General features: G+C 40.4%; 1 protein-coding gene across 2 annotated transcripts; it reads left to right on the plus strand.

Annotated features, from left to right (window-relative positions):
- Positions 1 to 6,232: 6,232 nt before the first annotated feature.
- On the plus strand, positions 6,233 to 17,412 carry C2H1orf162 (chromosome 2 C1orf162 homolog). Of its 2 annotated transcripts, XM_007485140.3 has the most exons (6): positions 6,233 to 6,370; positions 7,969 to 8,013; positions 14,093 to 14,165; positions 14,605 to 14,702; positions 15,644 to 15,696; positions 16,276 to 17,412. In XM_007485140.3, the coding sequence occupies exons 2-6, from the start codon at positions 7,980 to 7,982 to the stop codon at positions 16,453 to 16,455; spliced, it is 438 nt and encodes a 145-aa protein (XP_007485202.2). In that variant the 5' UTR covers positions 6,233 to 6,370; positions 7,969 to 7,979; the 3' UTR covers positions 16,456 to 17,412. The 2 variants fall into 2 exon arrangements, with proteins under 2 accessions (XP_007485202.2, XP_056675183.1); XM_056819205.1 differs by lacking the exon at positions 6,233 to 6,370 and having other exon boundaries at positions 7,848 to 8,013.
- Positions 17,413 to 17,741: the final 329 nt, after the last annotated feature.

The following is a 17,741-nucleotide window of genomic DNA, read 5'->3' on the forward strand; positions in this document are numbered from 1 at the left end:
CCCATTGGATCTCTTCCCCATTCACCACCCTCATCCAATTTGTTATTTCATAGATCTACTTATTGATATTGATCTTTAGTTATCTAATCCTTCCCCCACATACTTTTCCCTTATTTAGTCATTAATTCAAAATCTCCCCTCCACTCCGCTCCTTTCCTTTGCTTCTCCTAGGTATTTTTTCCCTTTTCTGATCTTTTTTTTCCTAAGGAGGAATTTTTACCTTGCTCTCTTCATTCCCTTTCCTTTCTTTCCTGAACTTATATTCTTTGATTCACAGTTTATTTATTCTTTCTTTAATCTTTGTGTTCATCGTGTAATTAATATTTCTAAAGTATCAAATCTGAGCTACTTAAAAAAAAAAAAAACCTTACCTTCCATTTTAGAATCAATATTGTGTATTGGCTCCAAAGCAGAAGAGTAGTAAAGGCTAGGTAATGGAGGTTAAGTGACTTGCCCAGGGTCACACAAGTAGGAAGTATCTGAGGTCTGATTTAAACTCAGGATCTCCCATCTCTAGGCCTTTCAATCCACTGAGCCACTCTGTCTGAACAATCTTTTAAAATTTTTCTCTTTTTGACTTTGTAGATCTTCTTCCATTGTCCCTTTTTTTTTCTGTTGTTTCACTCATAGGAGGAAATAATAAGGATAGGAACATTGTCTCATAGTAGAAACTACCCTGAATCACAAATTATTTGGTTCAATTATAGCTCCTGGCCTCCTCATATTCATTCTCCTTCTCGTTTACCTTGTAGTCTCCTCTCTGGGGGCATGTCTTCTCTCTCTTCTGAGGGCCAGTTGCCCCATGGGAGCTCCAATTTCCCTTCTTCTGGTACAAGATAATTTTCACAGAGATGTCACACTCTCTCCAAGGACGAAGTCTCCTTTTACATCAATTACCCCCAGACTAGCGCCATTGTAAGGTAGCTGTCTTCCATTACAGACATGTACCTCTTTCCCAATGGGAAAGCTCTGGAATAGAAACTGCTCTCCCACCTGATTTGAAATCTCCCCACCTTCATGCCCTGTTCCAATCTCTTTCTTTTGCTACTCCTTCCATCCGTCTTTAGCCTCTCTTCTTGTCCAGTTACTGGAGGGTTTGTTTATCTTCCTCTTTTGGTTCACCCATAAAACTGATTACAGTACTTCACACATTACCCTCTAAATTCCACCTCCTCTTTTTTACAATTTAATTTCATAAAATACATTGATTCTTCTATGGGGAGGTGGAGAAGGTTATGGGGTTTAGTCCATAGTGTTTCAGGACTATCCATCCATTTTAAAGGTAAGGAAGTTGAGGCAAACAGAGGTTAAGTGACTTCCCTGATATTACACAGCTAGTATGGAAGGTTGAATTTGAACCCAGGTCTGCATGACTCCAGGTCCTGCTCTCTATTGTGCTACCTACCTAGCTAGAAGGGGAATTAAACTTGCTATTTAGCTCTGAGAGCAAAACCAGGAACAAATGACTGGTTGGAAAATGCAGAGGCAAACCTAGACTTGATGTAAGAAAGAATTCCTCCCAGTGATGGCTATCCTTTTCTTTCTGCCTCCTTCCCATTTATTGCATTTAATTACCGTCTCTATGCAGATAATTCTTAAATCTACTTTTCCTTTACCTATCTCTCCGCTGACCTACAATCTTACCTCTTCATTTGCTTTCAGACATCTCAAACTGTTAAGAAGACATCTTAAATACAAGTCCAAAGAAGAATTCCTTCCCCCACTATCTTCTCCCACCACTGTCCTGTCATCCCCCAGTCTCACAATTTGGAGGCAGACTGGATTCCTCACTCTCTCTAAACCCACACTATCATATCCAAGCTATTGCCGCAACTTCTCAATTTCATTTTTTCAACATCTCTCCTCTAACATTGCCCCCCTATATAGTGCAAGTCCTCATCACTTCTCCTCTTGATTACTGCAATAGCCTGCTGGTGGCTCTACCCAAGTCTCTCTACTCAAGTCTCTTCCCACTCTAATCTATACTCTGTTCACTAAAATGATTTTCCTAAAGTGCATGAACCACCATATCACTCTCCCTTAGTCAGTAAACTCCAGTGGCTTCCTATTGCCTCTACAACAAAATAGAAAATGTTGTTTGGCATTTAGTCCTTCATAACCTGCCCCCTTCTACCTTTCCTCTGATACCTTCCTCCCGGATATGTTGATGCAGTTGACACTGGCCTCTTGGATATCCCACGAAGAAGACATCCCAACTCTCTCTGCTCTGGTCATTATCTCCGGCTGTCCCTTATGTTGGGAATATTCTTCCTCGTCTCCTCCACTCTGTCTGCTGACTACTCTGGCTACCTTTAAGTCCCAGCCCCTGTTAATTCCAGTGCCTTCCTTCTGTGTTTTCCTACTTATCCGGTATAGAGCTTTCTTTGTATACATTTATTGTAAGTTTCTTAAGGGCAGAGACTGTCCTTTGCCTCAAAGTATCCCCAACACTCAACACAATGCCTGGCACCCAGCAGGCATTTAATGTCTGATTAATTGATTTATTGATTGATAGTAGGTATATCTCCAGGCCTTGGCTGCTCTCATTTTGGGGATTTTGGGCACCTGCCCTAAGCATCTTCTGGGATGTTAGATTTACCTCTAATTAGATTTCAGTACCCTTTCTTTCAGGCCTGATGTAGAGCTCACAGTGGGCCCCCTTCCCAGTCCCATTCCTGGTTCTTGTTCCTTTCCTTATTTGGCTGAATTAAGTTTCTGCTACTTTTTGTAGCATTGGGTATTCTGGATGGAACTCCAAACAGGCAATGTGTAGAGTTTTGAAGATCCCTAATCTAGGAGCAACCTAGGCAAAAGGAAGTCGTATATACCCATCTACCTCCATTCCCTATCCTCTTTTAGTGGCAAGGTAGAGTAAAGCCTTTGCTAGTTGTAGCTCAATGGGGATGGACTGGGGCTGGGATGTTCTGGCAGAATCTCCTTAATGAGAAGAGCATCCCTGGGTGGGTCCCAAAACACAAGCCTGTAGGTCAGTTTGAGGACCCCATCTGAACAGGTAGAAGACAGATAACTAAGTGAGCTTAGCTTTCTTCTAAGTTAATTCATAAGGCTACTACCTAGTTGTGTTTCTTGTTTTCTTTTCTTGTAGTTTCAGCTGTGTTCTGAATGTGCATAAATTCATGCCCTTTAATCCAGCTATACCACTACTAGGTCGCTAGCCCAAAGAGACAATAAAAAAGGGTTGTACAAAAATATTTACAGTAGTGCTCTTTGTGGTGGCAAAAAAATTGGAAAATGAGGGGGCGTCCTTTGATTGGGGAAAGGCTGAACAAATTGTGGTATATGATGGTGATGAATACTAATATGCTGAATGATAAAATGGAGGATTTCTATATGAACTGGAAGAACCTCAATGAACTGATGCAGAGCGGAATGAGCAGAACTAGGAGAACATTTTACATAGAAATGGAAACATTGTGGACAGTCAAATATAATTGACTTTGCTACTAATAGCAATGTGATGATGCAGGACACTCCTGAGGGACTTATGAGAAAGAACGCTCTCCACATCGAGAGAAAGAACTGTGGGAGTAGAAATGCAGAAGAAAACATATGATTTATCACTTTTTATATGGATGTAGGATTTGGAGTTTTGGTTTTAAAAGATTATTCTTAGAAAAATTAATAATATGGAAATAGGTATCAAGTGGTAACACATGTATAATCCAGTGAAATCACTTGTTAGCTCTGGGAGCGGGGAGGGAAGAGGGATAGGAGATAGCATAAATCATGTAACCATGGAAAAAATATTTAAACATTTAAATATTTTTTAAAATGTGCATAAGTGGGGACAGCTGGGTAGCTCAGTGGATTGAGAGTCAGGCCTAGAGACGGGAGGTCCTAGGTTCAAATCTGACCTCAGACACTTCCCAGCTGTGTGATCCTGGGCAAGTCACTTGACCCCTATTGCCTAGCCCTTACCACTCTTCTGCCTTGGAGCCAATACATAGTACTGACTCCAAGAAGTAAGGGTTTAAAAAAAATGTGCATAAGTCTTTTTTGGAGGGTTTTGGAAACAATGAAGTTTGGAGAAAATGTTTAGTCCACCATCTTGTTTGGTTGCCCAATCTTTAAATTGAGCAAATTACTTTTTTTAAATTTAAGAGCAAATTTGTTTTCAGGAAAAACTAGTTTATATTTGATGGGTGGGTTGGGGGAAAGACAATGCTTAGGGCATTACTCCCACCACAACAGGTCTTCATAATTTGATTCCCATCTGCCTTTCCAGACTGATTCCACATTTCTCTCCCTCACATATACCATGTTCTGGAAAGCAATTTGAAATTATGCTAAAAAGTGACTAAAACGTCTGCATTCTTCAACCGAGGGACAGCAAAGACAAGAAGGTCCCATATCCCATATTCATAATAGTACATTTTATGATAGTGTAAAAATGGACTTGAACTCTGGACTTCAATCCCCACAATTCCTTGCTCCACTTCCCCAAAATGCTTTGTAATCTCACGGAAATTCTGAGGTGGGGCAAGATTGAGAAGGGATTTAACCTGATTGCAAAGGCTTTTGTCTCTCTTTTTTGGACTTCCGTTTTGGAGCAGAGGTGTCTCTTCCATGTCTAGGCCTCTGGCCTAGGTATGTGTTTCTTATCCTGTATTTTCTTTAATCCTTAATCTCTAATAAACCTCTAAAAAATATAATACTCCTGGCAGAGAGAAACTAATTTCTACCTGCCTCAGTCTCCCCTAAATTTTAATCTTTACAATAGCAAAGAGCTGGAAACAAAGTATATAGAGAATGGATAAACAAATTATACACAAATGCAAAGGATTATTACTGTATCATAAAGAATGATGAGGGTGAGGAATTCAGAGAAGAATGGGGAGAGTTATATGGACTGATACAGAATTAAATAATTAAAACTAGGGAAATAATAGACATGACTACAACATTGTAAATGGAAAGAATGATAAACAAAACCCTTGAATGTTGTCATTATAATGACTAAGGATGGCCTGGAAAAAGAGATGAGAAATACCTTCCTCTCTTCTTTACATAAATGGGGGACTCTTGATGTAGGACATTGACACTGTCAGATTAAATGCTTTTAATTCTATTATTTGCTTTTATTCTTTATTAAAAGAGATGACTTGTTGCCAAAGAATGGGGAACAGGATATATTGGAAAGTGAACATAAAAATGTCAATTTAAAATTTAAAATGCTTAAAATAAAGCTAGCCTGCTTGCTTCCTCCATGCCCTTGAGGAGGCTATCTCTACATGCTCACACTTCTCATACCCTCACGTTTTCATCTATCAACAAATAATTTGATAATCCATTACTATGTGCCAGAGACTGTGTAGAGATCCTCTAATTCTGCCCGTGTATGTATGTGCGCGCACATGTGTGTTTGGTACTAGGAAAGAGCATAAGGATAGGGACAAAAATAAAAACAGTTCCCATTCTCAGAAACCTTACATTTTTCTGCTTTTTGTGTCTTTTGTACTAACTCATCTGTGGCTATGGTGTTTTCCTTCCTTTTGGTGGACTTGAAGGACTAGGTTTACCCTTGTCTGTGAATCACCAGTGCCTGTGCACAAGTATTTAATGAATGCTTTGTTGAATGAAATGGAATTAGCTCTTAAGTACCCTCAGAGCAGAGGTTATGCCTTGTTTCTGTATCCCTTGGTTAGATGCTGAAAACAAAGCAGGGGCCTCAGTTTGTGGACTTAGAGGTGGAGAAGGCACATTAGAAATTGCTTCATATGGGGCAGCTAGATGACACAGTAGATAGAGAGCCAGGCTTGGATTCGGGAGGACCTGGGTTCAAATCTGACCTCAGATATTTCCTGGGCAAGTTACTTAAACCTGATTGCTTAGCTCTTATTGCTCTTCTGTCTTAGAATTGATATTAAGACAGAAAGTAAGGGTTTAAAAAAAAAAGAGAGAAACTGTCTAGTTCAAGGCATTAAGAGAAGAAGCAATTTCCCCAAAGTCATACTAAGAATTAATGGTGGAGATAGGATCAAAACCAGAGTCATTTGACCCCAAACTCCAGTGGTCTTCTCAATGCTTAGTCATTCCAGGAATATTTGACCCAAAAATAAAATGGTCCTTTTCTATTCTTCTTTTCCATTCCTGTGACTATTTGGACATTGAAGGACCAAAATGGTATAGTGACCAGCTCTGCTTACGAAACAAAGCTTTCTGACAGCACCCTCCCAGTTACTTGTTTAAGAGGAAGTGTGACAGTGAACATATGTGAGGACTTTGCAGTTGGGGGGAAGAGGAGGCTGTATTTCATCACTGCTAAACAAATGAGCCTAGTGCCTAAAAAGGAAGCACGCACCACAGGCATTCTGACTCTCAATCATCTTACTGGAGTTTTGCTTCTAAGGTAAATGCTTTTTTCACCTTCTTTGTTAGTCTAAAAGAAATCGTCCTCCAAAAGAAGCCATCCATCCATTGGCTAGGTAATTCTTTGTTCATTTAAGTAGTAAAGCCTTGCCTGTTTATTATGTGTGCTTTTTGGTTTGGTTTGGTTTGGTTTTGAGGAAGAGGTGATCTTTAAATGGTTTCCTAAGGGTGAAATTTGTATGGCTGAAGTACTCCAAGAATAGTCAAACAAAAATTGTTTTAAGATCTATGTCCACTTCATCCAAGCTTTGGTTTTGCCAAATGTTTGGGCTGTTAGATTAATTTTTAATCGTTTCCTCCTTTTCTCTGTGTGTACATAAATTAGAAACAAGCTCCCTGGGGCTCCGTATGGCTTTTCCTTTTTATGAGTTTGGAGAATGATTTACTTCAGTGGCTTTAATATTATCTCCCAGGGATAATGTTAAACCAATCAATGAATCAACAAGCATGTATTAATCACCTGCTAGGTGCCAGACACTCGGCTAAGTGCTAGGAACACAAAGCAATAGGAAAACCCGTCTCCTGCCTTTACAGAGCTTGCCTTCTGAAAGGAGAGATGACACATAAATCTGTACCTAAAAGATATTGAGTAAATGAAAGGCACAAGCAGGGAGGCACTTGCAGCTGGCAAGTCCACCACAGAGGGTAACCCTTGGACTGAGTCTTGAAGGAAAGCCAAGGATTCTCAAAGTTGTAGGGAAGGAAGAAAGGTGATCACCTTTGCAGAGATTTAGTGTGGTTTGGGGGAAACAGCAATGATCCAGTATGGCTGGGCCACAGAGTTCACAGTAGGGAATAAAGTGTTAAATATCTGGAAAAGTAAGAAGGGGCCAGGTTGTAAGTCTTAAATACCAAACAGTGGAATTTATCTTTAATCCTAGAGGTAATAGGGAGCCATTGAAATTTATTGAGTAGGGAATTGGGGGAGGTAGTGAAATGATCACACCAGTACTTTGGGAAAATCACTGGTAGCTATGTTGAGGACAGATTTGGAATGGAGAAAGGAATCCATTAGTGGCTACAGAAACAAGTCTATGTGAGTGGTGATAAAGACCTAAGTGGAGAGAGGTGGAGATATATACATTATAATGTGGAGGGGAATGACAAGATTTGGCAATGATTTGGATATGTGGGGTGAGTAAGAGAAAGTATTCTGGGATAATATTGAAGTTGCAAATCCATTTAACAGCTATATGATCTTGGATAAGTCACTGCTCTTCAATATCTCATCTGCAAAAGGAGGGAGTTGGGTTCTGTGTTCTTTAAGGTTTCTTTTCACTCTCAAAGATTTGATTCTATGATTTTTTAAAATCTTTATCTTCCATCTAAGAATCAGTCCTGTGTATTGGTTCCAAGACAGAAGAGTGATAAAAGCTAGGTAATAGGGGTTAAGTGACTTTCCCAGGGTCACACAATTTAGGAAGTGTTTGGGATCATATTTGAACCTAGGACCTCCCATCTCTGGGCCTGTCTCTCAATCCAACGAGTCACCTAGTTGCCCCTGGATTCTATGATTCTTACACTTAGACAATCTCTACTTGCCCCATTTCTAACTTGTCCTTTTCTTTTTTGCCTCAGAGGAACAAAGAATGGGATCAGATAATCAGAAACTGATGAGCACTGGTAAGATCCAGATGTGAAGCCCAGTTACCCTCTTCTGCCAGCCCTTAGCCTGAGCCTTATATTGCTATGGTCACTGGAAACGGTGCTCATGGAACAAAATGGGAAACCATGAATCATCACATTCCTGCAGATGTGAAAATAGGGTTTCATTTTGGTGGAAAATAGGGAAATGGGAAGGATGGTCGTCTTTGGCCCTTGAATCTGGTATATTTCTGGGGACTAAAGTCATCACAGATTTTCTAGTGAATCCTTACTAGAATATTTTCAGGATTGGCATCTTCCCTCTTTCACTCTGCTCTTTCTTCCCTTATTGTCAAGTAGTTCTCATGGTGTGGGACTTCCCTTGTCTATTAAACAGGAACTTTATCTTTGGGAAAGGATGTGTCCTGTGACCTCATTTCTCAGTAGGTTAAGGACAAAAGTTATAGAAAATGATGGGAATAAGCAATCTGTCTAGTTTTTTAAAATATCTTGCTAACTATATTTCAAAAGGTTTCTTTTACAATTCTCTGTATTTTTATGTATGTAAATACATTATCCTGAGTATTTCTGTGTGGACCGTGAGAATTTAAGGACTCCCTAGTCTAGTAGAAACTTCAGACAAGCTAGAAGTTGAAGTGGGATGTGGTGACAAGAACTCCAGCCTTGGTGCTTAGAGACTATTCTATTTCTCAGACAACCTCAGTGTGAATCTTGGCTCCATCACTTACTGGTTGTGTAAACTCCATCATATCACTTCACATCTGTCTCTTGTTTCCCGAGTCTCCATGAGTTTCCTCAGTTTCCATGACTATAAAAACAAGTGGGTTGGACTAGATGGCCTCTGAGGCCCCTTCCATATTCAAATCTATGATCTTGTGAGCCCACAACCTCATCAATTTCCTTGTCTATAAAAGGAAGGTGTTGGACCACCTAGGTTTGTTTATTTTTAGCTTCCATCTCTAATCTCCCATGATTTTTTTAAAAATCCTTACTTTGTCTTAGAATCAATATTGTTTATTGGTTTCAAGGCAGAAGAGTGGTTAAGGGCTAGGCAATAGGGGTTAAATGACTTGCCCAGGGTCACACAGCTAGGAAGTGTCCGAGACCAGATTTGAACCCAGGAACTCCTGTCGCCTCAATCCACTCTCAATCCACTGAGTCACCTGGCTACCCCCCATCCCCATGATTTTCACATCTGAACTCAGTCCTGGTTTTGTTACTAGATTTAGGAAAGTCACTTTTTGTCTCCTCCTCCTCCTCTATTCTTTTCTTCTCCTTCTCCTCCTTTTTCTTCTCCTCCTCCTCCTCCTCTCTTCTTCTTCTTCTTCTTCTTTTTCTTCTTCTTCATTATATTCTATTATATTTATGATTAGCCTAAGTAAAACTTTATTAAGAATATACATGGTGGGGTACAGAGACAAAATGGCGGAGAAGGTATACAGATTCACCAGCTCTCTGATAAATTACTCTCCAAACATCTATGATATAATGCCTCAAAATGAATTCTGGAGCATCATAACTCACAAAAAGATGGAGTGAAGTCATTTTTTAGCCCAAAACAACTTAGAAGGCTAGCATGAAAGATCTATTGTAGCAGATTAGAAGCAGAGAGCAAAGTAGCACACCACGGCCGGCCCCATCTCAGCAACAGTCCCTGGGGATGGCTGAATGAGAATCAAAGCCTTTTGAAGTTCTCAATCACAGATGATGGGGGGTGGGGGGGGGGTGTTGAACAACTGCACAGAAATAGATCACAGGGGTCCCTTTGCTGGCTCTGGGTGCAGAAGTCCTTGTCACATTGCCCCTGTGTAGATCCAGGTTCCAGTCCTGAGCTGGGATCTCAAGATAAAGAGGAACACTAAGGCCCACCAGTGCTTGTGGCCACAGGTGAGCAAGGGACCCTGGTCACAGTTCCAAGGTGGAAAAGATGGGGGTTGTTTTTGTTTTTGTTTTGTTTTTTGGTGATTTGAAAAATGTTATTTAATTAATTTACTTAGAATATTTTCCCAAGGTTACATGATTCCCTCCCCTCCTCCCACCCCTCCTGTAGCTGGGTTTTACATGTGTCATTGATCAAGACCTATTTCCATATTATTGATATTTGCACCAGGGTGATCGCTTAAGAGTCTGCATGGGAGTTTGGTTTTTAAAAGATTAGTCTATTACAAAAATGAATAATATGGAAATAGGTATCAAATGATAACACATCTATAACCCAGTGGAATTGCTTGTCAGCTTTGGGAGCGGAGAACAAAGAGGGGAGGGAGAGAAAAATGAATTGTGTAACCATGGAAAAATATTTGAAAATAAACCAAAGTGAAAAAGAGTGTTTGTGGGTTGTTCACAGACCAGATCACAGGCCAGGATAGTATTAAACACACCTCACCTTCCATCATACCATCTTGGAGGAACTGAAAGCAGATAGATCCCCAGAGCTAGCTCTGAAGGCAGCTGCACAAAGAACCTAAAGCTTAGAACCCAGACTAAAGCAAACTTTTTTCACTTTCTTAAGTTTTTTTGTTTTAATTTACTTCCATAAAAGGATTAAGATGGAAAAATGTTTTACATGAAAGCAAATATAAAACTATGTCAGATTGCTCCCCATCTCAGCCTGGCAATATGGGGGTTGGGGTAGGGAGAGAAGGAAGAGAATTCAAGACTTCAAATTCTTTTCAAAATGTTGGAAGCTGTTTTTACATCTAATTGGAGAGAAAATTAAATTACATTTTTTTAAAGGAATGCTTCTCTATTGTCTTCCACAACCAAAAAAAATGCATTTCACTGATGGTGTGTGTTCTTTCTGGATTATCCAATCATATTCCAGTCTGTTACTGCAGATAATTGAGAGCTGACTACATTCAATTCAACTTAACAAGCATTTTTGAGCACCTCCTCTGGAACAAACATTATACTACAAAGATAAAAATGAAATAGTCTATGATTGTCTACTGAGGAGAAACAATAAGTACTTAGAGAAATCTATACAGAACATACACTGAGTAAATATAAAGTAATTATTGAGGTAGAGGGGTGAAGAGATATGGAGATAGAGAGATTCAAGGGGAGAGAGACAGAGACAGACAGAGACTGAGAGGAGACAGAGACAGAGTCAGGGAAAGAAGAGACAGACAGATAAAGAAGAGAGACAGAGAAAGAAGAAAAAGAGACAGAGAGAGGAAAAGAGGGAGGGAGAGAGCACTAATAAACATGAAGATCAGAAAAGGGACTGGAGGTAGAGAAGGAAAAGCATTCTAGGCAGTTGGTTTTTGTTTTGTTTTGTTTTTGAGATAAGATCATTTACTTGGGGTGGAGACCAATGGAGGGTTCACAGCAGTGTTTTGCAAACATATGGATAAGTAGGTTCTATTTAGGTAGAAGGCAGTGTACAAGAAGGGTTATCTTGTGCAATTTAGATTGTGAAGCTCTCTGAATGACAGATGAGTTGTTTTATCTCAGGATGCAGGGAAGCATCTTGAGCAGGGAGCAGGGCAATCAGATGTTTTCTTTCAGATATATTTTGGCACTTGTGTGGAAGATGGGTTGGAAAAGAATGAGGCTGGAGACAAGATCATTTGGGAGGCTATAGTCCAGGCAAGGGATGAGTGCCTGTGCTCATGATGGCTTATGAACCAAAAGAAAGGGGCAGATGGGAAAGAGCTGTGGAAGTAGAATTTGATGGCTTTGGTAAGCAGATCTAGAAGGGTGGGGAAGAGGGAAGAGTTGAGGATGATTCTAAGATCAGAAAATTGAGCGATTGAAAGGACAGTGATTCCATGATGGAAATGGGGAAGTTTGGAGAGAGTCGTTTTTGACAGAGAATTTGAGATGCTTATGGAAGTCAAGAAGAAAGGTCCAGCATGCCAGATTCTTAAGAGATAAAATGAGGGAAGATGGATAGATTTAGGAGTCATCTTCATGGAGATAACCGAGTGTTGATGAAGTCATAAGAGAGCTAGCTTATAGATAAGAGGGAACAGGACAGAGCCCTTCCTTCCATCCATCCATCCATCCATCCATCCATCCATCCATCCATCCATCCATTATTTATTAAATGCTTGCTGTGCTCCAGAACACAGTTCCCAATCACCTTTTTTTTAAACCCTTACCTTCCATCTAAGAATGAATACTGGGTATTGGTTCCAAGGCAGACGAATGGTAAAGTCTTGGCAATGGGGGTTAAGTGACTTGCTCAGGTTCACACAACTAAGAATCGTCTGAGACCAGATTTGAAACCAGGACCTCCTGTCTCTGGACTGGGCTCTCGATCCACTGAGTCACCTAGCTGTACACTCATCCAATTACTTTTACGCAGTAGAGGTACAAATACAAAAGCAACAACAGCCCTTCTCTTCAAAGAGTTTACATTCTAACAGAAGAGAAAGCATATATACAGGTAAGCATATTTAAGATACAAAGGCATGAAGGGGACTAGGTGATGAAAAGCTTTAAATGCATACAGGGTGCCTCAGAACTCTTGGTGCACTTTTAAGCTTTAATAGTTGTAAGACTGCTGGGACACTTTGTATTTTATTCTGGAGGTCAGAAGTATTTATTGGAATTTATGACATTTATTGAATTTATTGGAAAGGTACAGATCAGGAAAATCGCTTTGATGACTGCATGGACAGTGGATTGGAGACTTAAGGCAGGGTGAACAAATGGGCAGTTTTTCGAACTATTATGAAAGAGAGGAAATGGGTAGGGTGGAGTCAATGAGAGCAGAAAAGGAATGGAAGCACAAAAAAAAAGACATTGTGAAGGCACTACAGAGGAGTGGACAAGATGAGTGAGAGCAGTTAAGAATGACACTAAGCTCAGCCGTGGATGATTGAAACAATGGTGTATTCCTGAACAGGGAAGTTGGAATGACAAATGGGAGTAAGAGATAATGGGGTCTTTTTTGGTCCCTACAGTTTAAGGGATGAGGCCTCAATGACTCAGGAAAAGAGAACTCAAAAATGAGATAAGAATGAGAAGGCAGCACAATGAAACCCAGCTCAATAGTTTCCAAAGCAGAAGGGAGATTAAGAGGGATGGGAATTGAGAAGAGGTCACTAGATTTAGCACCTGGCAGCCTTGGAAGCTAGAATCACAGCTGAGAAATGAGTGGAAGGTGACTTTGGTAGCAACAAGGATAGATGTTTTTTTCTAGGATTTTGGCAGAGAAAGAGGATGACAGCTTGAGCAAAGGACCGGATGAATTTTTTTTAAGGATTGGAGAGATATAGGCATGTTTGTAGACAATAGGGAAGAAGGAAGAAGATAAAAAATATAGATTGACAATTATAAAGAGTTGGGGAAGAGGAGATGGAAGGAACCAACCCTTGGAGATAGGAGAGGATAGGACCAAGGATGCACGCAATAACCCTTCGGAATATACAATCACAAGGGTCTTGTTATTCTCCATGTTACATTATTTTGTCCATTTAGGACCAGAATTGCTGGCCTAGTAGTTCAGAGGCAGGAGTTATATATTGGTGCAGTTAAGGATTTATAATAGTCTTTGGTGGATATGTGTTTGTAGGTGTATAAATGTCTATTTTATGCATATACATACTCAAACACACATCTATGTACATATATACACACGTGTATATATGTATACATACACAGACATTATTTCTCCTTTTCCCGTGTCAGCCAAGGGCAATATGAGTCAAAACCTGAAGTAGCTGCTATTTATGTATTTGTGTAATTTTGTATGAAAGTAGAAGGTAAGCTCCTTAGTGCTTAGCACAATAAATGTACATTTCAAAACAATTAGTCAAATATTTAGTAGCACCTTGAGGCAAACTCTTCACCCACTTCTCATTTCATCATAATAGCTCTGTAAGCTAGATGTTATTCCCATTTCACAGACAAGGAAATTGAGACTGAAAGAGTTTAGATGGCCTGCCATGTAATTATTTTGAGGGGAAGAACTGGAATCCAAGGGCTTCCTTTTTTTTTTAATTGCCGGCCTATAATTTGAGAATCTCTGATCCCTACTGATTAAATCCTCAGTGTCATTGTCTTCACCTGCAGTCAGTTTCTTAGATAGAACAGGGCACCACACTGGATGAGAAGTTCCCTGACATATATTTGTATTCCTTTGTAGAGAAACCAGACATCCCATCAACAGAAGCCCCAAAGATTCATAGTACAAATTGCCCAAGTATTTTTCTGAATAAGTAAGTAGGTCTTCGATCCTCTTGACTTGGGGTCAAGTATGTGTTCAATTTTGTGTTGGGAGCTAGTAGTGGCTCAGGAAGGAACAGGGACATTGGACACCTTTCAAGTTACATGAACTTCATTCTCTAGACCTTCCCCCTTTAGACTGCAAGCACCTTGAGGACAGGGACCATCTTCCTCTTAATTGTGTCTGTATCCCCAGTGCTTAGTAGTACACCGGTGGTAAATGGAATGTACTTAATAATGCTGGTTGACTTGAACTTGATGGGTTAGGGTGATGGGTAGAATTGAGAAAATTAAGGTGACAAGCCAAGAATTCAATGAATAGCGTTTATATTCTGTGCCAGTTTTGCTAGTTAAACAAGGCTACATTCTGGCTTGGAGTTTGTATGTGGGTGGATTTCAAAGGACTCATTTCTTCCCCCTTTGCCAAAACAGACAATTCCTCTACTTAGCCCTGGCATTTGTTGCTGGGGTTCTTCTGACGCTTCTGGTCACTCTAATCATCTGCCTCATCAAGAAGAGCTGTCCCAAATGTAAGTGGTCCCCAGAAGAGGTTCAAGAATCCTCCTTTCAAAGCAACAGTTTTTTTTTTATGTAACAATGCAATTTATCTATTTCACACCCCAAAAAAGTCTCACAAAAGCAACACTAGCTCCAGCTCTCTCCATTATTTGCAAATGATAGCAAGTAATTTCAAACTGGGAACATCTCAAATGACTACATAAGGATTTTTATATGCAAACTTTATTCAAAGCAACAGTTTTAAAGTGATCTTCATAGTCTCTCCCTCCATCTCTCTTCCTCTCTCCCTCTCCCTCTCTCCCTCTGGCTCCACCCCAACAGCTCCCTATTACTTCCAGGATCAAACAAATTCCTCTGTGTGGTTTTGAAATCCCTCCACAATCTGGCTTCCTACTTTTCCAGTCTTCTTTTCTGATCCAATGACACTGGCCTTTATGCTATTATTCTTTGCACACAACGTTCCATCTCCCATCTCTGTACCTTGTCTCTGGTTGTCAGTCATGCCTGAGATGCTCCACAACCTTGCACTTATCTTTTAGCTTCCATGGCTTCCTTCCAGATTCAACTCAAATCTTACCTTCTGCAAGAGACTTTTATTTGTGCCCTGACTGCTAGTTTTGCCCCTTTGTGAGAGTACCTCCTATTTACCCAGCATTTATCTGTATATAGAGTTGCTTGCATGTAGTCTCCATTAGAAAGGGAACTTTTTGAGGACAGAGACTGTTTTTGCCTCCATTATTTTATCATAGTGCCTAGCATATAGTCAGCACTTTCTTTTGTGTAAGTGGATTGCAGGGAAAAAAAACACTATTTTGTCTCTCCTCCCATCCCAGGATTCTTATTCCCAACCTCTCAACCATAGCCCTCAAATGTGCACTGGAGGGAAGCTAGTTTCTTCTTTCTCCAAGCCCAGTTTGTGAGGTCTGACCCCTCTTTTTTAATCATCTGACAGATCCAAGCAGCCTCTCCCAGGAGATTTCCCAACCCTTGGACCCTCCTCACAAGGTAAGAGCATCCTACTTTTGGAGGACATTGAGTCAAAATGTCTTCTTTTACTGCCTGGCATGGGTATATTTAAGGCCAGTTGAGCACTGGAACTTCCCTCTGGACTTTTCAGCACCAGCAGCAGAAACAGCTCAAGCTTAGGCTTTGTGGAAAGTAAAGGGGAAGACCTGGAGGGCTCTTTCTGATGTCTTGGAGTGGCCTTCTTTGGTCCCAACATTCCAGATGTCTGGTTCCTGGTGACCAAAGGTCCTATTTCTTTGGGCAGGTTTGGCTTTTAACTGTCCCAAACTTTTTTTTAAACCCTTACTTTGTCTTATCAAAATTAAGTTTTGGTTCAAAGGCAGAAGAGCAATAAGGGCTAGGCAATGTATCCATCCCAAATCAGAAGAGTGGTAAGGGTTAGGCAATGGGGGTTAAGTAACTTGTCCAGGTTCACACAACTAGGAAGTGTCTATGGTCTGATTTGAACCCAAGCCTTCTCATCTCTAAGCCTGGATCTTTAGCTACTGAGCCACCTAGCTGCCTTGCCCCAAATTCTTAATCTCACTCATTTCTCCTGTTCCATGTCTTCCTGTTCAGAGTTGCTCCAATGCTGAGGAGGTCTTTATCTCCGGTAACACATCTTGCCAAGGCTCAGAAGAAAATGGAGTCTACTTTTCCCAACATCAATCTGCAGAATTGGACTGCATTGTTTATGCACAAATCAAAGTACAAACCAATGCCAACCTTGCCACCGATGGAAGTGGGGGGACATCCTAGATCTGATGCTCCCAGCCCTGGGTTATTTCCTCCCTTACAGACCTTGGTCCCCTTCATAGCTGTATCATAGCAATCACTGTATGGGTGTGACATGCCTAAGTATTTAATCTGGTAATTTTCAAAGTTATTGGATGATATTCTCTAGCCACGGAAGGGATTGGCTTCGACTCTTAGTCTAAGATCATGAAAGGTTGGAACTATGCCTTTTGTAGACTACTTTAGTTGTATATAGCACAGAAAGCTCCGAGAGCCAGTTACTACTCAATTAATGGTATTAAATGACTTTGGAGAATTCCCAATAAAGAAACCTTATATAACTTTGCATTTTTCTTGATAGCTCCTGCCTGAGTACTGAAAACTTTCTCCAGAGCTCATGAGAAAAGGAGACAGATATCACAAAGGCAGAGAAAATACAGATAGAAGTCAGAAATCAGATATGTGCCATTTCTAAGAGAGTAGGAGTCTGGGGAGAAAAGAGAAAGAATTGGCATGAAAGTCAGTGGAATGAGAGTCAGGCTTGGAGATTCAAGATCCTGGATTCAAATTTGGCCTGAAACACTCTGTAGCTGCATGACCCTGGGCAAGTCACTTAACCCCAGTTGCCCAGCCCTTACTGCTCTTCTGATTTAGAATTGATATTTAGTGTAAACTGTAAGAATGAAGGCAAGGATTAAAAAAAAAAAGCTATGAGGCCCTTACTCTTAGGCAGAGAAGAGGCCACCATGAGAGAAACCAAGTTGGGGAAGTGGTCAATGGTAGGCAGGAAAGTGAAACACAAGCTAATCCAACTGGCCCCATGATGGCAGTGGAGAATAAGACTTTCTTTGGGGCTAGACATCTAAACAAGGAAGCTGGGGACTTTCCCAGACTGCTGGGAGGGGTCCTCTTCCTCATCCTCCTCTGTTGAGGGAACATGCCTTACAAAGAGATACGAAAGAATAGGACCATTCTGTGATTCTCCATTTCTAAAATTCTAAATAATTATTTAGATTAATTAGAGAAATATTTTGATAATAAATAAAATTCTAAATTGAAAGATGACTCCTTGAAGAGGGCTGGAGGTTCCACTTGTGTAATGTAATCAGCAAGCCCAAATGAGGTCATCAAAGCCATTTTTCTTTTTTCTATGGTTTTGGGACCAATTGACCCCTCTGAGTGGAAAGTTTCTAGCTCAAAAACTCAGTAAAAATAATTCTTGAGAGCCCTAGGTTCAAATGTCAGGTTCTTCCTAGCTACATGACCCTGGGCAAGTCACTTAACCCCTATTACCTAGTCCTAACTGCTCT

The sequence above is a fragment of the Monodelphis domestica genome, chromosome 2, assembly GCF_027887165.1.
Source record: "Monodelphis domestica isolate mMonDom1 chromosome 2, mMonDom1.pri, whole genome shotgun sequence".
Lineage (NCBI taxonomy): Eukaryota > Metazoa > Chordata > Mammalia > Didelphimorphia > Didelphidae > Monodelphis > Monodelphis domestica.